The sequence below is a fragment of the Natator depressus genome, chromosome 15 (genome assembly GCF_965152275.1).
Source record: "Natator depressus isolate rNatDep1 chromosome 15, rNatDep2.hap1, whole genome shotgun sequence".
In the NCBI taxonomy this organism is placed as follows: Eukaryota; Metazoa; Chordata; order Testudines; family Cheloniidae; genus Natator; species Natator depressus.
Genome location: NC_134248.1, coordinates 2,788,171 through 2,813,995, shown reverse-complemented (window position 1 = coordinate 2,813,995; position 25,825 = coordinate 2,788,171). Strand labels below are relative to the sequence as shown.

At 52.9% G+C, this 25,825-nt stretch overlaps 2 protein-coding genes across 3 annotated transcripts in view; one reads left to right on the top strand and one right to left on the bottom strand.

The window, feature by feature from the left end:
- RASAL1 (RAS protein activator like 1) overlaps positions 1–25,825 on the top strand; it is a 109,504-nt gene that overhangs the window by 31,056 nt on the left and 52,623 nt on the right. The window contains exons 5-9 of the mRNA XM_074973253.1: positions 2,339–2,468; positions 15,631–15,712; positions 16,828–16,977; positions 22,939–23,027; positions 24,170–24,287. Of these exons, the coding sequence (XP_074829354.1) occupies positions 2,339–2,468; positions 15,631–15,712; positions 16,828–16,977; positions 22,939–23,027; positions 24,170–24,287 (569 nt within the window). The remainder of the gene's footprint in view (positions 1–2,338; positions 2,469–15,630; positions 15,713–16,827; positions 16,978–22,938; positions 23,028–24,169; positions 24,288–25,825) is intronic.
- Positions 12,206–20,637, bottom strand: LOC141999618 (uncharacterized). Of its 2 annotated transcripts, none has more exons than XR_012642036.1 (2): positions 15,138–15,599; positions 12,206–12,506 (listed from the first exon to the last, which is right to left on the bottom strand). XR_012642036.1 is itself a non-coding variant. In XM_074973254.1 (2 exons), the coding sequence occupies exons 1-2, from the start codon at positions 20,488–20,490 to the stop codon at positions 12,486–12,488; spliced, it is 681 nt and encodes a 226-aa protein (XP_074829355.1). In that variant the 5' UTR covers positions 20,491–20,637; the 3' UTR covers positions 12,210–12,485. The 2 variants fall into 2 exon arrangements, 1 of the variants encoding a protein (XP_074829355.1); XM_074973254.1 differs by lacking the exon at positions 15,138–15,599 and adding an exon at positions 19,831–20,637 and having other exon boundaries at positions 12,210–12,506.

The following is a 25,825-nucleotide window of genomic DNA, read 5'->3' as shown; positions in this document are numbered from 1 at the left end:
TGCCTCCAGGGATGCAGCCCTTACTACAGGATCAAAGGCAGAGCTAGCTTGATTTCAGTTCCCCTTTACTCCTTCCCCTGGCTTGGCCTGGGGTTAGCTGCCCAGCTGTTCTCAGAAATCAAACCCTGGAAGCAGGGGGAAGGGGTCCAGCTGGCCCCCTTGGTTTTTAAATCTACTTTCTTGACTCCCTGCAGCACTGAGCTCAGGTCAGGCGAATCCCCTCTTCCCCCTGGCTCTGGGCTCTCCCTTTCACTAACCTGTCAGCTCAAATCCAGGCTGGCAAGAAAGGGAGGCTCAGCTGAAAGTAACCAACCCCAGCCAACCTTCCCAAAGAGCAGAGGGCTGCAGTTTCCTGGTGTACTGGTGTAGTTGCTTCTGGTGTGCAGCAGAATGTGGAAGAGCTTGGCATGGGTTTTATTAACACTAGTGAGCTGCTTGTGAATGACTTTGGGACTATACTCGCCTGGGTGTGTGTGTATAGATAGATAGATATCGATGTATAAAATTCTCTGTTGAATTCTCTGGAAATTTTGTTTGGTGACATTTTTGACTCCTTTTGAGAGCTTAAACAGCTGCATCTAGCGACTTTTCAGGGTTTGTCTCATAACTTCCTGCATTGTGGAGTTAGCAACACCCCCGCCCCCCCGCTCCCCCCAGCAGCACAGCGTGGCAGGGTATTGGCAGATGGAGAGGGCAGGTCATCTGGCAGCATTGTTCCTGTGTTGCTGACTCTCAGGATGTTGTTGTGATTCTCCTGCTATTTGGCATCCAAGCCCCAGGTCTTGGAGTCATGTGGTTACGAAAGAATCTCAGCTTGCCTTTTCAAAAGAAAAATGGTTTTCTAGCCTTTAGATGGTGACAGCTTTCAGAGGGGTAGCCGTGTTAGTCTGTATCAGCAAAAATAACGAGGAGTCCTCGTGGCACCTTAGAGACTAGCACATTTATTTGGGCATAAGATTTTGTGGGTTAGAACTCACTTCATCTCACTGCATGGAGTGAAAATACAGGAGCAGGTATAAATACATGAAAGGATGGGGGTTGCTTTTCCAAGTGTGAGGTCAGTCTAACGAGATAAATCAATTAACAGCAGGATACCAAGGGAAGAAAAATAACTTTTGAAGTGGTAAGAGAGTGGCCCATTACAGACAATTGACAAGAAGGTGTGAGTAACAATAGGGTGAAATTAGTATTGGGGAAATTAAGTTTAGGTTTTGTAATGACCCGACCATCCCAGTTTCTATTCAGGCCTAATCTGATGGTGTCCAGTTTGCAAATTAATTCCAGTTCTGCAGCTTCATATTGGAGTCTGTTTTTGAAGTTTTTTTGTTGAAGAATTGCCACTTTTAGGTCTGTTATTGAGTGACCAGAGAGGTTGAAGTGTTCTCCTACTGGTTTTTGAATGTTACAATTCCTGATGTCAGATTTGTGTCCATTTATTCTTTTACGTAGAGACTGTCCGGTTTGGCCGATGTACATGGCAGAGGGGCATTGCTGGCACATGATGGCATATATCACATTGGTGGATGTACTGGTAAACGAGCCCTTGGTGGTGTGGCTGATGTGGTTAGGTCCTATGATTGTGTCTCTTGAATAGATATGTGGACAGAGTTAGCACCGGTGTTTGTAGAACGGTTTGGTTCCTGGGCTGGTGTTTTTGTTGTGTGATGCGTGGTTGCTGGTGAGTATTTGCTTCAGGTTGGGGGCTGTCTGTAAGTGAGGACTGGCCTGTCTCCCAAGGTCTGTCAGTGAGGGATCGTCCTTCAGGATAGGTTGAAGATCCTTGATGATGTGCTGGAGAGGTTTTAGTTGGGGGCTGTAGGTGACGTTAGACTGACCTCACACTTGGTAAAGCAACCCCCATCCTTTCATGTATTTATACCTGCTCCTGTATTTTCACTCCATGCATCTGATGAAGTAGGTTCTAACCCACAAAAGCTTATGCCCAAATAAATTTGTTAGTCTCTAAGGTGCCACAAGGACTCCTCGTTATTTTTTCTAGCCTTTGATGTTTTGGGGAAAAGACAGCAAGTGCCACCCAAGGGTACTGAAAGGCGAGGAAAGAGAACCTCTGTCTATTGTGATAGTTTTGTAGCTCTCCTGATTTTAAGCCAGTCTCGTGATTTTGGGGAACTGGGGGGCTGACTAGTGATTTTTGACTGTTTGGGGCTGGCCATTCTGTGGATAAGGCCCCTAAGGCCTCTCCCATGGCACGGGGTGGGGGGCTGCGCAGGGAGCGCATGTGGCCAGCATGGCAGCTGGCATGCTGCGTCACCCCCCCAAGGTGGGTGGGGCAGGGAGAGCCAGGGAGCTGGTTACATGGACTTCTCCGCCATTGCAGGGATTGACAGCTGGATCAACCTGACGCACGTGGACCCCAATGAAGAGGTTCAGGGAGAGATCTGCCTGGATCTGAAGGTGCTAGAGGAGCCCCAGAGGAGGGCCCTGCACTGCCATGTCATTGAAGCCAGGTAGGAGTAAGTGGCTCCTCTCTCTCCCACCCTCCTCTCTATCTTCCTCCATAGCGGTCTCCTCTTTCCTCCCTCCCCTCCCCAGCCAGAACGACGAGCCTGCGTGTGGTGGGCGGTGACTCATTCTGAACTTATCCAGAACCATCCGGCAGTCAGGGCGGGGCTTGTTAGCCAGCTGGGGGTGGGCAGGCACATGTCTCGCCTCCTGTTAGGGGTGGAGGGGGAGTGAGACCGGGGCGAAGGGTAAAGGGAGGTGAGCCCAACACCCATCTGCCACTGAGCTGCCAGTGTGAGCTCTCCCTGATCAGTGGCCATGGGGACTCACCCTCTTCTTCCACACTCATGCCCTCCTTCCCACACACCTGCTCCCTGCCCACTTCTCAGATGTGGGACGGTGCCCGTGGAGGCCGCTGCACTGGGACTGATGGGAGAAAAAGGGCCGTGTGATCCCACACAAGCTGAACAGCACCACCTCCTTCTCCATGGTGTGCCATGTGCACAGCAGCACTGCGGCTGCTGCTCCGCTCTGTTCTATCCTCATTCAATACAGTGGAATAATTGGGGTTGAAATTCTTTTCCTTCCTCATCCATCTGGCACAATTTCTATAGCAAGCGTGAAGAAATCAAGGTCCTTTTTAGCCCCTGCTTCCCTTCTGCTAGCAAATATTGATATTCCAGTTGCCCTTAGAGACCCCAGCCGAGATCAGGGCCCCACTGTGCAGGGGGCTGGCTGTACACATAGTGAAAGACAGTCCCTCCCAAAGAGCTCACCATCTAAAGACAAAGGAGAGATGATTATCCCTGTTTTAGAGATGGCAACACTGATTAAGTGACATGTCCAAGGTCACACAGAACCCGTGGCAAAGCAGGGAATTGAACCCAGGGCTCATGAATCCCAGGCCACAAGCCAGTCCTTTCTTTCTAAAGCATTTAGGTCATGCATAGGCAAGAACCAGGTGCCCCACTAAGAATGGAGAGGAAAGGCTTTTATCGATGTTGTTTAAATCTCTCTCTAAAATCCCATTCTCGCTGTGAAGCTGACGAGGGGTTCTTGCCTGAGCTGTGCTCTTCGGGAAGTGGTGCTGGGAAGTGTGAGGGCCCTGTCTGGGCTGGTGAAGAGATGAGATGGTGGGAGAGAAACAAATTAGTTTAATAAATGTTAAAGAGGAATAAGACCCGCCCCCCATCCTGCTCCCAGCACTAGCTAATTTAGAGCTCAGGAAAGGCGGGCAGTGCCGGTGCATAGTGTAGGCAGGACTTACGCACTTTCCCAGCACAGCCCCTGGTGTCGCTTCCTAGAGGTACCAGCATTGTGAGGCACCTCATGACCACCTGCCCTTCGCATGAAGAAGTCTTGCCTATGCCTGCCAGGGGTCAGCTCCCCAACTCCACCAGCCTCGGGCAATGCAAGCCCACCCCTCTCAGCATACGTAGGATCTGCTGTCCCTCCGCAGGTTAGCAATAGGCACACGTCAGCCTCTGAGCCTCTGAGTGCCCACCCGGAGTGTCCAGCTGCTGTTCCACTGGTCACTCTCCGTATTCACAGACTCTCTGCTCCCAAAGGAGCCATGCACCACAACTTACCAGCTACACCTGAGGTCACAGCTCTGCTCAACTCTCAGCACTTAGATATGTTTATAGTGTAAACAAGCCAAAGTCTAGCAAACAAAGAGTAGAGAGTTCAAATAATTGCAAGTAGAAGTAGCTGGAAACAAATGGTTACGTATAAAATAAACTCAAAACATGCATTCTAGAAGGTTGACTTAACTAACTTGACTTGACTTTCTTGGGACCTAGACAAATTAGAGGATTGGGCCAAAAGAAATCTGATGAGGTTAAACAAGGACAAGTGCAGAGTCTTGCACTTAGGACGGAAGAATCCCTTGCACTGCTACCGACTAGGGACCGAGTGGCTCGGCAGTAGTTCTGCAGAAAAGGACCTAGGGGTTACAATGAATGAGACACTGGATATGAGTCAACAGTGTGCCCTTGTTACCAAGAAGGCCAATGGCATTTTGGGCTGTATAAGTAGGGGCATTGCCAGCAGATCGAGGGACGTGATCGTTCCCCTCTATTCGACATTGGTGAGGCCTCATCTGGAGTACTGTGTCCAGTTTTGGGCCCCACACTACAAGAAGGATGTGGAAAAATTGGAAAGAGTCCAGCAGAGGGCAACAAAAATGATTAGGGGACTGGAACACATGACTTATGAGGAGAGGCTGAGGGAACTGTGATTGTTTAGTCTGCGGAAGAGAAGAATGAGGGGGGATTTGATAGCTGCTTTCAACTACCTGAAAGGGGGGTTCCAAAGAAGATGGATCTAGACTGTTCTCAGTGGTAGCTGATGACAGAACAAGGAGTAATGGTCTCAAGTTGCAGTGGGGGAGGTTTAGGTTGGATATTAGGAAAAACTTTTTCACTAGGAGGGTGGTGAAGCACTGGAATGCGTTACCTAGGGAGGTGGTGGAATCTCCTTCCTTAGAAGTTTTTAAGGCCTGGCTTGACAAAGCCCTGGCTGGGATGATTTAGTTGGGGATCAGTCCTGCTTTGAGCAGGGGGTTGGACTAGATGACCTCCTGAGGTCCCTTCCAACCCTGATATTCTATAATTCTATGAATTAGATATTCTCCCCAAAGTCCTTCCAGTGTTTTTCAGAGTGGGTTCGCTGTGATTTTTCTATCATGAGACAAGTCACACTGTCAACTTGCTTCCTTGGTGAAAGATTCATAGGGTTACCTTTGCCCTCCCCCTGGATGTACTCCAAAGACTTATTGCCATTACTTGTAAACAGGACGCCCCCTGCTGGTTGGTTTTTACTGTATGCTTTTTTCTTGTAGATTTTTGCAAGCTCTTGAGTAGAACCTGGCTCCATATGCAAATAGACCTCTAATGTGAAGCGAACAGTGCACAATGCCCAGACAGGGAGTCTGCCCAGTCTATTAGCCCCTGCCTGAAAGGAACCTCTCCTGTTTATTTGCCTTAACACCAAGGCTTTGAGAGCATAACTGCCAATATAGTCACACAACTCCTTAAATATTATCCATCCATACATTTTACAATGAGTGTGATGATCAGGGGGATACTGGCTCATAGTAGAGACCTCAAATGCTGCCCTTTGGTGAACTGTTATGCCTACACCTGACCCCAGGGGTCCCTGTGAAACCCCAGTCATTACTTGTGCCCTCTGCCTGTTGGCATCAAGAGGTCTCTGGGTCACCCCTACCCCCTTACATTGACACGGTAGGGTCAGCCACTGGCTAATCCATATGTGTCATCTCAGAACCCTCTTTCCTCGGCAGTGCGTCTGTCATTGCATTTTCTTTGCCCTTAATATGTACAATTTCCATATCATGTTTCCAGAGATTTGTCCTCCAGCGCAGCAGCTGGGAGTTGGTATGTTTGTTCTGTGTAGGCATACCAACAGAGAGTAGTGTGTCAGAGCCCTGAACTCCCGGTGAAACAAATTGATTTAACTGCTTGACTGCGCAAACAATTGCAGGACATTCTCTTTCTACAACAGAGTAGTTCTGTTGTAGGGGGGAGGGGGGCCCATTTTTTACTTAAGAAAGCAATAGGATGCTTTTTATTGCCTTTGCCTGCTTGCATTAGTATTGCTCCCAGGCCTGCCTGAGAGGCGTCCACGCACAGTTCAAACCCCTTGTCAAAATCAGGACCAGCCAGAAAAGGTTTTCTCGCAGAATTTCCTTTTCCTCACCAAAGATTTTCTGACAGGCTGCCACCCACACCACTTCGTTGGACTTCTGCAAAAAGTCAAAACCTGCGATAGCAGACACAGTGACACCGAACCCCACCAAGCCTGCACGAATAATTAGCCAAGCCTATAAAAGTTGAACTTGCTTTGGTTTGGTGCAAAGGCCAGTTAACTGAGTCCACTTTCAAGGGATTCAAGCAAATCTGGCCCCCTCCTACCCAATGACTTTGAGTGCCCCCTTTTGACACTTTGACTGTGAGACCTGCACCCTCAGTGCAATTCTCAAATGGTTTTTGTGACCCTGCTAGGAATTGCTAAAGATTGCCATATTCTCAATGTAGGCCACAGCAAAGTCTTGTAACCAAGCTAATACCTGGTTAACAAGCCTCTGAAAAGTGGTTGCTGCATTAATTAACCCAAATGGCAACGTTTTGAAGTCAAAAAGTTACAAATCAGTAATGGGAGCTGGATGTTTTTTCTGTGCATCAGCATCCAAGGGGATCTGCCAACATCCCTTTGTTAAATCTAGGTTGCTCAGGAACTTGGCCCTGCCTAAAGTGTCTAACACGTAATCAGTTTGGGCGTGGAGTATGCATCAGGAACTGTGACCACATTAAACTTGTGATCAACACAAAACCTTACGGTCCCATCCTTTTTGGGGCCCAAAACAATAGAAGAAGCCCAGAGACTGTTGGATCCTGTAATTATTCCCATGTCAGCGTGCTAGGTATCTCCTTATGAATGTCCTCCTGCATTTGACCAGTTGTAAGGTGTTGTGGTCCCACAGTATTAATCTTATGGACCATTCGGTGAGTCAAGTCTGGCCTCCTGGACAACGCCTGGTGATGCCTTTGCAGCACAGCCAGAATTTCTGCCTCTTAACACTTTGCACAGATCAGTGCTCTGTAGTGAGATGTCACGATGGCATTTGGTCATCAAATCAAACAGCAGGTCACGTTTCCAATGGTGTCATGATTGTGATACATGTTTAACCTGTTTCTATGCTCAATCTGCAGTGCAACCAGATACCATTTATTACCTTAATAACAAAGTTAATAAGTTTGGCAGTTACCAAGTCCCCAACTAACAAATGATAGCAGCAGGGATAAAAGAGGAGAGAAAGAGAGGAAGGGGGCAGGGGGAAGGTTTCCCAATCACCAGACTTCCCAGATCCAGACGTCTTGATATCCAGGTACAGCTAGGCTCTGGTTCCTCCAGTGGACCTCAGAGGGCTTGACTCGATCCGTTCACTAGGTAAGTCTCTCTCCTAGTCTTCCGTTCATCTCCCAGAGATTGAGCAAACTACCCCGTTGGGCAGAGTGAGTGCGGTATGCTGCTGCTATCACGGGCAGTGCGTGCGGGTAAGTGCAATTCAAGGGCTTAGTCTGCCTCTGAAGTGGTGGGATAGACACAGCACCTTGTTTGCTCCGCCCGAGCTATCCCTGAGGCTGAGCGGCGATCTACAAACGGACAGTGACCTGACAGCTCACTGACATCGAACTGACAGTTCTGCCCACATGTGCTCCCCCTGAACGCTACTTTTTGCACCCGGCCCACTTCTTGGGCTGCACATGGCACCAAAAGGGTGGGGTCTCTCTCTCGCTCTGTTACTCGGCAGAATAGATATCATAGGACAAGCAAAGGTTACTCAGGGCAACTCATGGGAAGCAAGGAATGAACTTATTGATAAAGGGGGGTGGAGGGGTATTATCCCCTACAAGACTTTAAATCTTCCCTAAACCTTTGCACATATTCAGCCACTGGTTCCCCTTCTGCTTTCCCCTCCCAAGAGTCTCTGACCTTTCTCCCATATAGAAGGTCAAATGGGGTGAACCCTGTGGGCTCTTGGGGCATCTCCTGTAAGAAAGCAACAGATAGGATAACATTACATCCCAGTCACTGGCCCTGCAGTTTACCTAGATTTTAGGGTCAGTTGAGCCTCTCAGCTAAACCATTTGTTTCTGGGTGATGGGGACAAATTTCAGCTGTTTTACTCCAAACACCCTCCATAAGTCACTAAATGGCTGGGACATGAAATTTGGGCCAGAATCTGATAGGATCTGTTTTGGAAAGCTTGCCCTGCTGAGTATAGAGAACAATGCCTTAGCAACTGTCTCAGCTTGCACATTAGACAGAGACTGCTTCTGGGTACCTGGGGGCAAAATCCACCACGACTAATATACGTCTTTTCCTCTCTGGGTTGGGCTGGCTAATGGCCCTATGATTTCCATGGCAACCCTGAAAAATGCTTCTTTGATAACTGGTAAAGGATGCCCAGGAGCCTTGCTGTGTCCTGCAGACTTTTCCCGCTTCTGACATGAGTCACGCATTTTGTAGTATCCCTTTACTTCATTTGGACACTAGGCCAATAGATGTTTTTCTTTAACCTTTCCTATGTCCCCAAGTGATCAGCAAAAGGGCAAGTCCTGGGCTAATAGCACTAATTCCCCCCATGCTTTATGGCACAGTGAATTGTCTGTAGGGCTCCCCAAGACTTCTGTTTTCCCCCACCCATGCTTCCCCCTACGTCTGTCCCTCCTCTCTAAAGACCTCCCCCGTTCTCTCTCTGGGGCATTCCCGAGGACTCCCTTGTGCTCCCCAGGGAGGTGTCTGCACTCTGTTCTGTAGCAAGCGCCATTTGGCTTTTGCTGGCACTGGCCATGGCTGAGGTCAGAGGGGTGACTCCTCGTCCCCCTGCCCGGAGGACACGGTGCTGCTGCTAAGGGTGCATGCCAGTCAGCTCCCCAGCTGTTCCAGGGCCGGGAACTTACACCCAGCTCTCCTGGTGCCCCTCAACCCTGCGCTGCTGCGCCCCCGCGAGCCCAGACAGTCTTGTGATGCACTCGGATGTTCGCTGCTCCTCAAGCTGGGACGTGCCCCCCTGCAGTCACCGTGCTTTTTAAAATAGGGCAGGGTTGGAACGGAAGGGGAAGCGGTCAGTGTCCTTTATCTTCCACTGGCAGCACAGGTCATTTCAAGCACAGCAGCTTTATCCCGCAGCTCCAGGCCCCTCTCCTTTTTGGTGACAGCCTAGTGGTTCTAGCTCAGCACCCAGTATGGCTAAGATTCTCATCCAGGGTATTAACAACACAATCGCTCGTATATGATGCTTATCATAGGGCTCAAAATGCCTTACAAAGGAGGTCAGTGTCATTATCCTCATTTTAGAGGTGGGGAAACTGGGGCACAGAGTGGAGCAGTGACGTGGCCAAAGTCCCACAGGAAGTCTGAATGAGCAGGGAATTCAACCCAGGACTCAGGAATCGTGGTGTGCAGGGCCCCCTTCTTCTCTGCAACCATGTGCCCCACCAGGAATGGGGGGGAAAGAGTTAATGGTTTGTTTGGGGCTTTTTATTTATTTGGTTTAACTCTCTCACTGGAATCCCATTATCGGGGTAAGAGAGTGAGAAGTTGTTGCTGGGAAGTGGCGCTGGGAGGTGTGAGGGCCTGATTTGTGCGGGTGAAGAGATGAGGTGCTGGGGAGAGAAACAAGACAGTTTCACAAAGCAAAGCATGAGCCAGTTTTGAGCTCGGGAAAGGGAGGGCGTGACAGTGCAGAGTGTGAGCAGGAGTTACACAGGTTTTGCTGGTGTCCCTCAGTACTGTCCTCCACCCCTGCCGCTGCTAGTCCAGCCCTGGGCTTTCCATGCAGCCAGCTCTGCCATGCCTCTCCATCCCAACCCACAGCCATAGGCTGTGCTAGTCTTGGGCTTCCCACACAGCTCTCCCAGTGCCCCTCAGGCCTGCCAGGCGGTCCCCTGCTTTTCCAGTCCTGGGCTCCCCACATGCTGAGCTCTGCTGATGCCCCATAGCTTCAGCCTCTCCTCCCCTCACCACTGCCTGCTATTCCACTCCAGCTCCCCTACTCTTCCAATGCTGGAAGCCTGGAACTCTGCATGGCTCTGCCCAGGCCCCTCCAGCCTGTCCTGCAGCACCCCCTGCTATCCCATAACGAGGCTCGGAAGGACAAGATATTTATTGGTAAAGTTGGAAAAAACATCCATTTCCCCATATATGCCCTCCCCACCCCCGACATAAACATGGCTCCAGAGCCAATAATCAACATTTGCAGCTTGGCAAAGTAAGAAAACTGCTGCCTGCAGATGTAGGAGTTTTCTTTATGGCTGTTTCCTTGGTCTATTTTGATAATTTGTGTTTTAATGGGTCTAAAACTTTCACCTTTCACATCTCAGTGTCTGCTCTCATTAATTCTGATTGTCTGCACCCTGATAGTCTAACTCTCCCCCATAATTTCTTGCAACTGTTCACATTTAAATTGATTAAAAATAAAAAAGGTTAAAAATAAACATCTGTCAAAATTATTAAAAAAAAATATCGAATTCTGCCAAGCCCACCCCTCAGTGCGGAGCTGCCTCTTGAGCAAAAGCTTCTTTTGATGCAGCTGGATGTTCATTGCTCCCCAAGCTGAGACGCATCTCCCCTCCAAGTGACGGCAGCCTTTGAAATAAAATCGTAGGACTGGAAGGGACCTCGAGAGGTCACCTAGTCCAGCCCCCTGCCCTCATGGCAGGACTAAGTATTATCTAGACCATCCCTGACAGGTGTTTGTCCAACCTGCTCTTCAAAATCCCCAATGACAGAGATTCCACCACCTCCCTGGGCGATTTATTCCAGTGTTTAGCTACCCAGACAGTTGGGAAGTTTTTCCTAATGTCCAACCTAAACCATTCTTACTGCAATTTAAGCCCATTGCTTCTTGTCCTATCCTTAGAGGTTAATGAGAACGCCTTTTCACCCTCCTCCTTGTAACAATCTTTTATGTCCATGAAAACTGTTATCATGTCCCCCCCTCGGTCTTCTCTTCTCCAGATTAAACAAACCCAATTTTTTCAATCTTCCCTCAGAGGTCATGTTTTCTAGACCTTTATCATTTTTGTTGCTCTTCTCTGGACTCTCTCCAATTTGTCCACATTCTTCCTGAAATGTGGCACCCAGAACTGTACACAATACTCCAGCTGAAGATTTATCAGCGCAAAGTGCAGTGGAAGAATTACTTCTGATGCCTTGCTTACAACACTCCTGCTGATACATCCCAGAATGATGTTTGCTTTTTTTGCAACAGTGTTACACTGTTGACTCCTATTTAGCTTGTGATCCACTCTGACCCCCAGATCCCTTTCCGCAGTACTCCTTCCTAGGCAGTCCTTTCCCATTTTGTATTTGTGCAACTGATTGTTCCTTCCTAACTGGAGTACTTTGCATTTGTCCTTATTGCATTTCCTCCTGTTTACTTCAGACCATTTCTTCGATTTGTGCAGCTCATTTTGAATTTTAATCTTATTCTCCAAAGCACTTGCAGCCCCTCCCAGCTTGGTATCATCCAAAACTTTTTAAGTGCACTGTCTATGTACTCTCTCTCTATTATCTAAATCATTGACGAAGATATTGAACAGAACCAGACCCAGAACTGATCTCTGCAGGACCCCACTCATTATGCCCTTCTAGCTTGACTGAACGACCGATAACTACTTTTTGGGAACGGTTTTCCAACCAGTTGTGTGCACAGCTTATAGTAGTTCCATCTAGGTTGTATTTCCCTAGTTTGTTTATGAGAAGGTTGTGACGGGTTGCCCCCCCTTCCGGGGTGCCACCTGAAGTATTGGGGTCCCACTGAGCCTGCCCTTGCCACCAGCCTGGGCTCCCTCATCCTGTCCTGCTGTGCCAGGCCCTCAAGCCTCCTCCAGCAAACACACAGGTAGGGACACACCCAGCTGGAGAAAGACACAGAAACTGAGATCAGTTCTGTGTGGGAAGACTTAGCTCGGGGATTGCCCAGCACTCAGGTGCTCACCTCCTTTGGGCTGTAAACCCAAAATTATTTTGTCTTGTGCTGCATAGAGATTTTTACAGCTCATGAAATCCACCCCCTCCCTCAATGTAGTTTTTACCCCTCCCCCAGTTATGAATTTTACAGACTAGTTATAGAATAAACAAAAAACAAGTGTGTTAACCACAAAGGTAGATTTTAAGTGATTATAAGGGATAGCAAACAGATCAAAGCAGATTAATGAGCAAATACAATAAACACACAAAGTAGGCTTAATACAGTAAAGAAACTGGCTACAAGTAGGAATTTCTCACCCGAAATGTTGTTTTAGGCAGGCTGCAGAATTTCTTGATGACAAACTGCTCTTGCTTATAGCTTAAAGTTCCAGATCTTCCTTTCCCAGGCCAGACGCCTTCTAGCCTGGGTCCAGTCCTTCCTTCCCCAGTTCAGTTGTAGGTGTTTCCAGCAGTCATCTTGGGTGGGAATTCAGTGAAGAACCAACCTTGATTGTCAAGTATCAGGGGGTCGCCGTGTCAGTCTGTATCCACAAAAACAACAAGGAGTCCGGTGGCACCTTAAAGACTAACAGATTTATTTGGGCAGAAGCTTTCGTGGGCTAGAACCCACTTCATCGGATGCATAGAGTGAAAAAAACCTTGATTAACTCACTCCCCAGCCTTAAATAGAATTAACATATGGAGGGAGTCCTTTGTTTCCCAGTTTGATCCCCACCCCCTCCGAGTAGAAAAATAGCAGCAGTCCAAGATGGTGTCCAGTACCAGACCACATGACCCTGCAGTGTCAGAGCAGCATCCCGGGAAGTTTCTCAGGAAGCTGGGGCAATTAGCGTCTTCAAAGACCTGTTATCCTTCCTAATTGTTTTATTGACTAACCAGCCAGACTGATTGCATTTTGTCTGGTGGGCCTTCCCCAGGTACAAACACTTTTGCAATTGATACAGCGTTAATATTCCTCACTTCAGATACAGAAATGATCCATGCATACAAATAGGACAATCACATTTAGTACATCATAACCTTTCCAATGATATCTCACATGACCCATCTTGCATAAAATACATCTTAGTTATGCCATATTCATATCATAAGCATCTCTCTAGGAAGAATACGGGGCATACTGTCAAAAAGGTCACGCGAAACAGGTCAAAAGCCTTACTAGAGTCAAGATAGACCACATCTACCACTTCCCCCCATCCACAAGGCTTGTTACGCTGCCAAAGAAAGCTACTAGGTTGGTTTGACACCATTTGTTCTTGACAAATCCCTGCTGACTGGTACTTATCACCTTATTACCTTCTAAGTGTTTGCAAATTGACAGCTTGATGATTTGCTCCACTATTTTCCCACAGGTTTCAGAGTAGCAGCCGTGTTAGTCTGTATTCGCGAAAAGAAAAGGAGTACTTGTGGCACCTTAGAGACTAACCAATTTATCTGAGCATGAGCTTTCGTGAGGTACAGCTCACTTCATCCGATGAAGTGAGCTGTAGCTCACAGCTTATGCTCAAATAAATTGGTCAGTCTCTAAGGTGCCACAAGTACTCCTTTTCTTTTCCCACAGGATCTGAACCCAGGAGTCCCCACAGGAAAGGGCCAGTATCCTTAAACTGCAGCATCACAGACCCTTTCAAACATAGTTACTGCTAAAGTGACTTGTTAGCTTTAGTCTTCAGTTCCAGGTCCCTCTCTTTTTTGGTATCAGCCTAGTGATTCCTTACAGCTCAGCTCCCAGCCCCACACCCCTTACATGTAGTGCTAAGATTCCCTTCCAGAGTGTTTATAATACCTAGCTCTCATCTAGTGCTTCTAATTTTAGATCTCAAAGCGCTTTACAAAGGAGGTCAGTATCGTTATCCCTATTTTACAGGTGGGGAAACTGAGGCACTGACCAGTGAAGTCACTTGTCTGAGGTCACCAGTGGCAGAGCCAGGAATAGACCCCAGGATTCCTGAGTTCTGGCTCTCAACACATGGAGTTAGGCACAGGGTGGGGATTCCCTCCATGGGGACATGAGAATGCAGTCATGGGGCTTTGGCTACCATCCCCCTGCTTTGGGGGCACAGGCCAGAGTGTAGGTAAGGGAGTGTAGGGGCCCAGCCCATTGTACCAGAGCCAGCCAGCCAGGAGGCTTGGCAGAGAGCAGCACGATGCAGAGAAGGCATCCTGCTATCCTAGCAACCAGCGCAGGCTCCTAGGCAACAATGTGGCCATGGAGAGTGCTCGGGGAGGGGAGATGGGGTGAGCCAACGCATCTTCCAAGCATTCTTCTGCAGAGGGGCAGGCGGGAGGGGGTGGGTCAGTCCCTCCCCCTTTGTGTGGGGCAGGGGAGTTCCACAGCAGTTCTCCAGGGAAGCATTTGCTACCTCCATGAGGGCAGGCTGTCCCTTCCCTGGCTCCGGTGGCCTGGCGTGCCTGAGGCCCACGGAGAGCTAGCTGGGGGCCCTGCTGGCTCATGATGAAAGCACCAGGCAGGGTTCTCCACGGGGCAGTGCGCCTCGGCAGGGGGTGAGAGAACGTGGTCGGGACTGGAACTCGTGTCCCTTGGCTCGCCCCAGCCCTGGGGCAGTGCCCTCCCCCACGCAGGGGAGGGGACTGTGCTACTAATGCTGGAGTGTAGCCATGGGAACAGCAAGTGTTGGCTAAGGGGCCCTGGTGTGCATGTGGGGGACAGGTGGAGTAGGGGAGAGTGGGAGGGGGGTGGAAAGACAGGGTGAGAGGGAAGAAGACTTGGGGGGTGCAGTAAGAGAGCTCTGAGGGGTGGGCTGTATTCCCCTTAAAGGGCCATGCTCACTTTCCCTTCCCCTGTCACTCTCACACGGCTCCCCAGGGCTTGGGCAGGGGCAGGGGCAGGGGCGGGCTCTGCCGGGGAGGCAGGGCAGCTCTGGCTCTCCTGGCCTTTTCTTTCCCCGGGGGAATGTTCTCTGCTCTCACCTCGATCGCCAGCTCGTGGATCACCCACTTGGGATGTCCCCAAATGCTGAGCCCCTGCCCGGCTGTTCTGGGGCTTCCCCAACTCCACAGGTGCTTTCCAAGAGCTCCTTTCATTTTCCCCGCTCCTCCCCAGCCCACTGCGTAGTTCCACGCTGCAGGAGCAGTGCGTGAGACGCAGAGTGGGGCAGCCCTACAGTTTTCGGGTACATCCCCGCGCTCACCTGCTGGGGCCCACTCCAGCTCATGCCGCTGTCTGAGAGGTGATGGAGCAGCTTGATCTCCCAGTGCCAAGCCAGCCTGTGCGCCTGCTCGCCGGTGTCCTGCGTGGGGAGGAGAGGGCCCTTACTGTGCCGCTTTCCATGCTGCAGGGTGGCACTGAGGACTGGGAGAAGGGGGGAGGATTTTATCTGTAAAGCTCCCAAGCAGCACCTCAGGGTTTAACCTCCCGGCCTTTCAGAGGGTTTATTTTCTCCTGTGTCCTGGCTGTTGTTTGTGTTGCGTTGGTGCCTTGAAGCTGTCCCAGGCACTGGCCAGGCCCCCATTGTGTCGGGTGCTGTCCAAACACAAAACAGCAACAGTCCCTGCCCCAAAGGGCTTACAATGCCACCTGGCCACCCTGGGGAGGCCCAGTCAGCCCTTACCATCCCATGCCTCTGCCCTATTCCCTAGCCACCCAGAAACCCCCATCCTCCTCCTCTTGTCCTCTCCCCCCAGAGACCTGGCCCCGCGGGACATCTCCGGCACCTCAGACCCCTTTGCGCGAGTGTCCTGTGACGGCCACGCTTTGGAGACAGCTGTGAGTAGAACAGTCACGTGCGGAGGCATGCTCTCTGGCCTGGCTGCACGGGGGCAGGGGAGGGGACAGGGCTCCTTGTAGTCGCAATGCCAGTGGCACAAGGGGAGGGGCTCTGGGAGGGGCAAACAGACTTCCCCGTCCTCCCCCTTCTTTCACTGGGACTCGGATGGTTTGCATTGTGTGCTAGTGATAGCTGAGAGAGGGGTGGGAAGCCTGCCTGTGTATCTCCCACCCATCACTGTAGGATCTGAGCCCTGAATCCATCAGCAGGACATGTGTGACATGGGCTGGGCTGGCCCTTGGAGTCGAGAGGACATGATGCATTGCAGCAGCCCTCCCAGCACACAGCAAACACAAGGAAAGGGCTTAGGGCCAGGCCCTGCCCCCCAGCTGACACCTGCCCGGGGAAGAGCTCTCTTCCCAGACATATCTGTAGGTGAGGAGAGATGCAAAGTTGCAGGGGAGTGTGGCCTAACCCAGCCCCGCTTTAGCTGCGTTAGGTGTTATAGGGATGGGAAGCCTAGGGCATCCTTGTGCTCTTGCTCCGTCCTTTGCCTCTCAATGCAGCGGAAGGAAATTGGCGCACCTACCCATGGCATGCCCAGAGCAGGGTCAGGAGCTTTGTGGTTTGGCCCATTACTGAAGAATGCTGCAGTTCTTGTTTATAAGAGACGCCTTTTCTGGCAAGAAAACACTGGCTTGCCTCACTCTTTTGCTACTGCAGCAGGGTTGCCCTGCAGCTGAGTTGAAGTGCCCATTTCAAGCAGCCTTTGTTTTTGTTCCCAACATTGTGTAACACTGACAGATCCTGGTTGTTAGCGGGCAGGATCGAACCTGGGACCTCTGGAGCTAAATGCATGAACCTCTACCACATAAGCTAAAAGCCATATGACCGTTAGCTAAGGCTGTAGAGCAAACTCATTAATCTCTCTCTAAGTGGTCTTGGTGCCACTAGATGGGACAGAACACCACACCCAGGAGGTGTGTGGGTTACAATTGCTCTTGGCTTTTGCCAGGAGCCCTGTGTCACACCCATGTCATTATTCTGGAACAAACCTTCCCCACCTAACTCCCCATTCCTCTCTGACATGCCACCTTTCTCTCTCCCCTTGCAGATCATTAAGAAGACTCGCTTCCCACACTGGGATGAGGTGCTGGAGTTTGACCTGGAGGAGGGGGTGCCCAAGAAGGAATCCAAGGGGTCCCTTGTGAGCGTGGAGGTGTGGGACTGGGACATGGTGGGGAAGAACGACTTCCTGGGACGGGTGAGCAGCTCTGGCCATCTCCTCAGTGCCTCCAGCATGGGGGCTGGTGGCTCTGATCGGGGTGGGGGATGAAGAGGGGATTGGAGGGGGAGAAAGCCAATGGCACATAGGACTGCTGCAACCTCAAATCTCCGGCTGGCTTGCAAGGAGAGCAGATCCCTTTCTCAGCTGGTCTGGTGCGGGGAAATAACCTACCAGGCTGGTTTCTTAGTTCCTGTGTTGCTGTGCTCATGGCCGGGGACAGGACAGGGGTGTATATGTGAGGCTGGTTCTAAGCCCCCCTTGCACTTGCTGGATTCTGCTGGCCTCTGGTGTAAATTAACATGGTCCCAGGGCTGCTCTAGCTCATGCTTTGCTTTCCATGCCCCCTCTCCTATGAGCTCTGTGAATAGCTGGAGAGCAGCGCCGGCTCCAGCCCTGATCTGCCCTTGTGCCTGTGGTCTGAGAGCAGGCTCATGTAGGTCACACATACCAGTTCTACTCCAGCAAGGGGGCATCTCTGGGGCCCTCCCCATGCACTATGTAGTCTGCCAGAGTGGCACAAGGGACCTTAGTGTGACTGAGAATCAATTCCAAGGAGAAGAGGCCAGAGAGAGAGGAAAATGCTCCTGAATCATGGAGGGCGAAGGGTACAGATTGGAGATCTCTGCAGGGTACATAATGCTCTGTCCTGACCCAAGCCAGAACAAGCAGGCAGCTGGGACCTGAACCTGCTGCTCAGTTCACTTGATCCCCATGTCATGGCGGTTCTGTCTGCTAGGGAAGCAGAACCTGTCTGATTGCTATTCCACCGGGGGGTGGGGGGGGGGGAAGCAGTGGCTCAGCAAGACTTGGGCCAGCCTCCTGCCAGAAGAGTCAGGCCAAGCAAGTGGGGAGAGAGGGCTTGTAATGATCCTGCTTTTGGTGGGACACTTCTGAGAGTGTCAATTCAGGACAAATTGCTCAGAGCAGGGCAGTCACAGCCCAAGGCTGGGGTTCCTTTGCACACCAAGGCAAACCAAACCAGCCAGACAGAGGACTTTGGTTTTACCCCACTGGCTAACCACAAGTCACACAAGCAATTCCCTTAGACACTCCAGATTCCCAGTATCTCCACCAGTGCCACTCGTTATGGGGATGAATGGTTATGAAAACCAATACCCCAGTGTGACGATGTGACGCAGCAGGGAGGGGGGAGTGTTGACCTGGGAATGTGCCCTGGGGACGGGAGACCTGAGAGCCTGTCACCTGAGCCAGGAGGGGGAGGGGGAGGTAACACCTCTGCCCAGGAATGTGGAGGGAGGCTGCAGCAGGGAACCTGCTCGGTGGGTTTAGTTTCAGTTTGGGGCTGGGTGGAGGAACACAGGGAACCCCAGGGCTGGGGTCTAAGCTCCCTGCTCCCCCAGAAGGACTTCACTGAGGGGTCCTGGGTGTCCCCACAAGCTCTGTTTTGGACTGTGTTCCTGTTGTCCAATAAACCTTCGGTTTTACTGGCTGGCTGAGAGTCTCAGTGAATCCCAGGAAGAGGGGTGCAGGGCCTGGACTCCCCCACACTCGCGCCTCCAGTGTGGTACCCTCCCCAGGGTCAGGTCGCAGTGCCCCTCGCCGGCTCTGGCTACGGGTCACAACCAGGGCGGTCTGGGGGTCGCTTGGCCAGTCCTCTAGGTCTCCCCCCATCAAAACTTCAGTGGGCAAATGGTGGTGTACCCCCACATCCTTGGGGCCCTCCTTGGTCCCCCATTTCAGGTGTACCCTTGCCACGGGCACCTTAAATGGGGTCCCGCCCACCCCCGTCAGGGTCAGGTAGGTGTTGGGCACCACCCGATCTGGGGCCACCACCTCGGGCCGGGCCAGCGTCACCTCCGCGCCCGTATCCCAGTATCCATTGACCTTCCTCCCATCCACCTCCAGGGGAACAAGGCACTCTCTCCGGAGGGACAGCCCCGCACCCACCCTGTAAACCGAGCACCCTGAGTCCAGAGCCTCCAGCCCTCTGGCGGGGCTGGCTGGGGGTACTCTTCCCTCCTGAGCAGGTGGCAAACTGGTAGCCCCCCTTTCCTGGGTCGCCTGCCCCTCGTCCAGCTGAGTCCCTACCCAGTTAACCCTGGGTAGGTTGGGTCTGCTCAGTTTGTCCCTGAGCCCGGGGCACTGGGCCCGTACGTGGCCTCTCTGGCCACAGTGATAGCAGCTCAGGTCACGTTGGTCCCCTCGAACGGGTCGGAGGGGCCCGACACCAGGCGTTCCCCTTTGGAGGGGGTTCTCCCTATTTCCCCGCTGGGAGGCCCCATGGTGACTCTCTCTCTGCATCGGGGGGGGCCTGTTCTTTTGGGACTCCTCCCGGCTACCCCCTGACCGACTTTTCACAAACTCGTCGGCCAGCTGCCCTGCATGCTGGGGGTTCGCGAGCTTTTTGTCCACCAGCCACAGCCTCAGGTCGGAAGGGCACTGTTCATACAGGTGCTCCAGTACAAACAGGTCAAGCAGGTCCTCTTTAGTTTGGGCCCCCGCTGTCCACTTGCGGGCATATCCCTGCATCCTGTTGACCAGTTGTAGGTAGGTGACCTCAGGCGTTTTACGCTGACTCCGGAACCTTCTCCGGTACATCTCGGGGGTCAGCCCAAACTCACGGAGCAGGGCCTGTTTGAACAGTTCATAGTCCCCTGCCTCTGCCCCTGTCATCCGGCTGTAGACCTCCACGGCTTTGGGGTCCAGTAAGGGGGTGAGGAACTGGAGCCTGTCTGCAGGGTCAACCCTGTGCAGCTCGCAGGCATTCTCAAAGGCCGTCAGGAAGCTATCTATGTCCTCCCCCTCCTTCCGCTGGGCCAGGAAGCACTTATCAAAGCTCCTTGCAGTCTTGGGTCCCCCCTCACTCACCGCAGCCGGGGCCCCACTGCTCCTCAGCCTGGCCAGCTCCAGTTCATGCTGTCTTTGTTTCTCCTTCTCCTGCTGCTCATGTTGACGTTCCCTCTCCTTCTCCTGACGCTCCCTCTCCTTCTCCTGACGTTCCCTCTCCTTCTCCTGACGCTCCCTCTCCTTCTCCTGACGTTCCCTCTCCTTCTCCTCCTGCTCATGTTGACGTTGTTTCTCCTTCTCCTCCTGCTCATGTTGACGTTGTTTCTCCTCATGTTGACGCTGTTTTTCATGATCCTCCAGCTCCCTCATTTTCCTCTCCCTCTCCCATTCCAGCCGCATCCGCTCCAGGGATGGGGAGCTCCGCTGGGAGGATCCCCTGCTGGCTGCTGGGGTCAGGGGGCCCTCGGTATTCGCTGGGCTTCCCACAACCCCTCCCCCAGGCATAGGTAGGAAGGGTCTCGGGGTGTCCTGGGCAGCAGTCTGACCCCTCCCAGCCTGGTCAGGCCCCAGGGCCCACGCTGCGTCCGCCGGGCGGCTTCCCTCAGGGACAGGGATCGGGTCATCCAAGCGATCCCTCTCCTCCAGCTGGGCAATCAGCTGTTCCTTGGTGGACCTCCCGACGCGCAGCCCCCTCTGCCTGCACAGCTCCACCAGGTCGCTCTTAAGGCGTTTAGCGTACATCTCCCGGCTGGCCACTCGCAGGCCGGGCAGCTGTCCACGGTTTCCAGGAAAAGCCCCTAGTGTGCCAGTCCTTCTTGAGGTCACCACCTCTTTGCCAGGGTCGAGCTGCAGACTCCTCCGCCCCTGGGACCGCTCGCTGCAATCCCCCGGGGGACCCTGTTACTGCAAAAGTCCTTCTCTCTGGTGACACACTCCCAGGGGTTAACCGCCCCCTGAAACCGTCTCTCTCTGAATCTTCAGCACGCCTGGTCCCCGTCAATCCCCCTTCGTTTTACTGTTCCCCAGTCACTTACTGCAGGAAGCGCCGTTCACGGGGTGCAGTAGATCCCACCGCTGCCACCAGTTGTCACGGAGTGTGGGGGAGTCCAGGCCCTGCACCCCTCTTCCTGGGATTCACTGAGACTCTCAGCCAGCCAGTAAAACCGAAGGTTTATTGGACAACAGGAACACAGTCCAAAACAGAGCTTGTGGGGACACCCAGGACCCCTCAGTGAAGTCCTTCTGGGGGAGCAGGGAGCTTAGACCCCAGCCCTGGGGTTCCCTGTGTTCCTCCACCCAGCCCCAAACTGAAACTAAACCCACCGAGCAGGTTCCCTGCTGCAGCCTCCCTCCACATTCCTGGGCAGAGGTGTTACCTCCCCCTCCCCCTCCTGGCTCAGGTGACAGGCTCTCAGGTCTCCCGTCCCCAGGGCACATTCCCAGGTCAACACTCCCCCCTCCCTGCTGCGTCACATCGTCACACCCAGTAAAAGGAAAAAGGTTCTCTTGATCCCAAAGGACCAAGCCCCAGACCCCGGTCAATATACAAATCAGATCTTACCCACAAATCATGCTGTTGCCAATCCTTTAGAATCTAAAATCTAAAGGTTTATTTATAAAGGAAAAAGATAGAGATGAGAGCTAGAAATGGTTAAATGGAATCAATGACATACAGTGATGACAAAGTTCTTGGTTCAAAGTTGGCTTGTAGCGGTGATGGAATAAACTGCAGGTTCAAATCCAGTCTCTGGAGAACATCCACAGCTGGGATGGGTCATTCAGTCCTTTGTTTAGAGCTTCAGTTTGTAGCAAAGTCCCTCCAGAGGCAAGAATCACGACTAAAGGCAAGATGGAGGAGCTAGGCTTTCTCTTGTGGGTGGAAATCCCTAGATTCTCCTGTTCAAGATCACAGCAAGATGGAGTTTGGAGTACATGGGCAAGTCACATGTCCATGCATGACTCCGTTCTTTACAGGTCAATGCCATTGTTTACATGTTAGTTTGAAAGTTCCCAGGACAGCTCAGACGTGGTTTGGCGTCTGCCAAAGTCCATTGTCAGTTAAGTGTTTCTTGACTGGGCACTTACTGAGACTAGTCCCTTCTCAAGAAGCTGACCAAATGCTTCACTGAGGCTACTTAGAATCAAAACACATTGATATACAAGTACATAGCCAATATTCATAACTTCAACTACAAACATGACACACCCATACAGATAGCATAATCATAATCAGCAAATCATAACCTTTCCATAGACACCTTACATGACAACCTTTTTACCATATTTGCTGCAAATATATACCAGTGGTTGCACCAATGATTTATACGGTTATAGTTTATGTCAATAACGTCACAGGGCTTAACATCTTTGTGAAAGGAAAAGGTTTTGCAACTGTTCTTGGTGCGTGTGTTTGCGCTTGTGGGTGCCCCTGCCCTCCTCCCCCATCTAGTGCCTGGGCCCCCAAAGAGGCTAAGGGATCTATCATAGCTGCCAGGGGCGGGGGTCTAACTGCAGTGTAGACCGACTCCAAAGGGCATGGAGTAGTTTGCTGATGGCAGCCACGGTTTCTAGGTATCTGAGCAGCTCAGCTAGGGAAGCAATTTAAAAATGACGACGGGTGTAAAGCCTGGTGCTAGGCGGGGAGCCCTCGGCCCATGTCTGGGCCCTACTGTGCGTCTTGCTTGGGTTTAGGTTCCTTCAGCCCCAGGATCCACTGCAGAGAGATCTGCAGGCCTGACCAGGTAAACAAGCCCCATTTTAATTTGGGGGTCCCCTGTTTTGGTGCTGTGGGGCAAGAGGGAGTTGAAGTGGAGGGTGGAATCCATTCAGCCTCCTGCTTCCAGGCCTGGAGCACACCAGCTCCGCAGGGGTCCCGGGACTGGAGCACACCGGCTCTCCAGGGGTCCTGGGGCTGGAGCATGCCGGCTTCCCAGGGGTCCCGGGGCTGGAGCACGCCGAGAGGGGTCCCGGGGCAGAGCTACTGCAGTGTGAAGCTGGAAGTGCTCTAAGAGTCTGGCAGGGAAACAGCCTGGGGATGAACCACACTGGCAGCTAATGTGAGGGCTTGAGTTTTCCCCCTATATCTCCAGGGGCTGGGACAATGGGAAGAGGCTCCCCCGAACACTGCAGTACTGCCCCCTGCTGTCAGCTCCTGTCCCCTTACTGTCCCTCTCTTTGTATCCCACACAGGTTGAGTTCTCTCTGGACGCTCTTCAGAGGTCCCCTGCCAAAGGCTGGTTCAGGCTCCTGCCCTTCCCCACTGCTGAGGAGGATGCTGGGTAAACAGTCAGCCTTGAGCTAGGGGCCATCATTAACCCCTGGGGGGACGAGAAGGAGTGAGCCTGGCTTCGAGTCCCAGCTCTGGGAGAGGAGCATGGAACTGTGGTTACACCAGGGCTTTGGGAGTCAGGACTCCTGGGTTCCATTTCCGACATGGGGGGTGGTGTATCTAGTGCTTATCCCAGCTCTGCCATTGATTTGCATGCTCACCTTGGGTGAGGCAGGCCCCTGCTCTGTGTCTCAGTTTCCCCAACTGAAAAATGAGGTCTAGTGATGCTGCCCTTCCTCAAAGGCGGTTGGGAGGGGTTTGTTCATCCACCAGGTCACCCCTTGCCACCTTCCCGTATGTGCACTGAGCATCTGCAGGGTGCTGAAGGGGTTAAGAGGATGTCTTTAATTGGAGTTAATATGGGCATTTTATTTCCTGCCCTAGTCCCTTGGGCTCTATTAACACAAAAGCAAAGTGCCCGGAACTGAGGTGCTGGGGCTCTGAACCCCACTGAGCTCTCGCTTCCCCCCAGCACACCAGCGGGGCCACACCTGTGCTCTAAGAGAAGCCTGTGGGGGCTTTGAGTCTGGGAGTGGATCAGGCACAAGAGCCACTGGGGCAGCAGAGGGGATCATCTGTAATGTGCTGAAATAGTCCAGCTCTGGGTGACCTCTCTCCTTATTGCCATTCATCCTGCCTTGAAATGGGAGCTTGAAAGGCTTGGCCAGATGAATGGAAAGGTCGCTGGATGCACTGACGCCAGCATGATTCACCACGGAGCCCGTGCCGAGGCAGAGCAGTGGTGGGACAGGACTACGTTCCTCCATTGGTGGAAACACACCAGTGCCACGGGGTGGTGCTGGGCAGGGCGCTGATAGCAATCAGCACAGCCCAAGCCCAGTGAAGGCTGAGGTTTTACCCCATGCTGTTGGGCTGGAAGGAAAGGTGAGGAGCAGAGGGGGAGCAGTTAAGGACATAGGGGATCAGGCTCATCTTGGGAGTTCTTGGCTCTGGGTTTTTGTTGGTACTGGGTGTAGATTCTAGTTGCTGAGCCAGCTAGAACCAGGTTGCACATACCGGCTCCCATGTGCTGGTTTGCACTCATTCCACGCACGCTTGCCCACGTGGGTGGTGTCTCGGGTGTCATTGCAGAGGAAAGCTGGGGGCTCTGCGGCTGAGAGTCCGACTGGCTGAGGACAGGATCCTGCCCTCCATGTACTACCAGCCCCTGATTGAGCTCCTGGTGGAATCCATCCTGTGCCCTGCTGAGGTTGGTACCAGCCCGCCTAGCTCATTGTGCACGGCCACCTGACTGTGTCTGCGTCCAAGCCACATGCGGACAACACATGGGGGGCGGGGCGGGGGGATGGGAAGGATGGGATGGGGGAGATGCGGGAAGGAGGGGAATGGGGGGTGGGGGAGATGGAAGGGAGGAGGGGAAGCCGTGGGCATCCTCAGTTTGCTTTCTAGTTCCCAGGCCCCTCACTCATGCCACCAGGGGGATCTGAACAGTTCCTTGCTGCTGCAGTGTGTGTGCCCCAGCGGTAGGGTTGCCAACTTTCTAGTCGCACAAAACCAAACACCCTAGTCCCCACTTCCCCGAGGCCCCCCGCTCACTACATTCCCCCTCCCTCGGTGGCTTGCTCTCCCCCACCTGCACTGGGCTGGGGCAGGGGGTTGGGGTGCAGGAGGGGGTGAGGGCTCTAAATGGGGGTGCGGGCTCTGGGGTGGGGCCAGAAGTGAGGGGTTCAGGGTACAGGAGGGGGCTTCGGGCTGGGGCAGGGAGTTGGGTTGCGGGAGGGGGTGAGGGCTCCAGCTGGGATGTGGGTTCTGGGGTGGGGCCGGGGATGAAGAGTTTGGGGTACAGGAGGGGCTCCAGGCTGGGGGGTGGGGCTGAGGAATTCAGAGTGTGGGAGGGGGCTGCAGGTTGAGGCAGGGGGTTGGGGTGTGGGAGGGGGTGAGGGCTCTGGGGTGGGGCCGGGTATGAGGGGTTCAGGGGGCTCTGGGCTGGGAGTGTGGGCTCTGGAGTGCAGGAGGGGGCTCCAGGTTTGGGGGAAATCAGGGCTGGGGGTTGGGGTGCAGGAGGGAGTATGGGCTCTGGGCTGGGGGTACGGGCTCTGGGGTGGACCAAGGTTGAGGGGTTAGGGGTGCTGGGAGGGCTCAGGGGCTTAGAATCATAGAATATCAGGGTTGGAAGGGACCTCAGGAGGTCATCTAGTCCAACCCCCTGCTCAAAGCAGGACCAATCTCCAATTTTTGCCCCAGGTCCCTAAATGGCCCCCTCAAGGATTGAACTCACAACCCTGGGTTTAGCAGGCCAATGCTCAAACCACTGAGCTATCCCTCCCCCACTCAGGCAGAATCCCAGTCAGCAGCACAGAGGGGCTAGAGCAGGCTGCCTGCCTGCCCTGGCTCCGTGCTGCACCCCAGAAGCGGCCAGCAGGTCCAGCTCCTAGGCAGGAGGTGTGGGGGCAGGAAGCTCTGGGGCACGCACTGCTCTCACCCCCAGGCACCAGTGTGGAGCCAGGGCTTAGGCAGCATGCGGCGCCCCATGGCCCCCCCGCCTAGCCGCCGGACCTGTTGGCCACTTCTTAGGCGCAGGGCGGTGCCCCAGGACAGGTAGGGAGTAGCCTGCCTTCGCCGGGCAGCCCCGCCACCTGGACTTTTAGCAGCCCGGATGGCGGTGCTGACCGGAGCCGCCAGGGTCCCTTTTCAACCAGGTGTTCCGGGCGAAAACCGGACACTTGGTCACCCTACCCAGCAGTTGCTGGCTGACCCCTCTATAGCAGCGCCTCTGCCCTGCAGGCC

Bases quoted from the DNA above. Each gene is read 5' to 3' on its own strand.
- LOC141999618 (XM_074973254.1), bottom strand. From the start codon at position 20,490: ATGTACGCTAAACGCCTTAAGAGCGACCTGGTGGAGCTGTGCAGGCAG. The intron at 12,507-19,830 runs GTGAGTGAGGGG...TTGTGGATACAG, and splicing joins GCAGTGGGGCCCCGGCTGCG to ACTGACACGGCGACCCCCTG.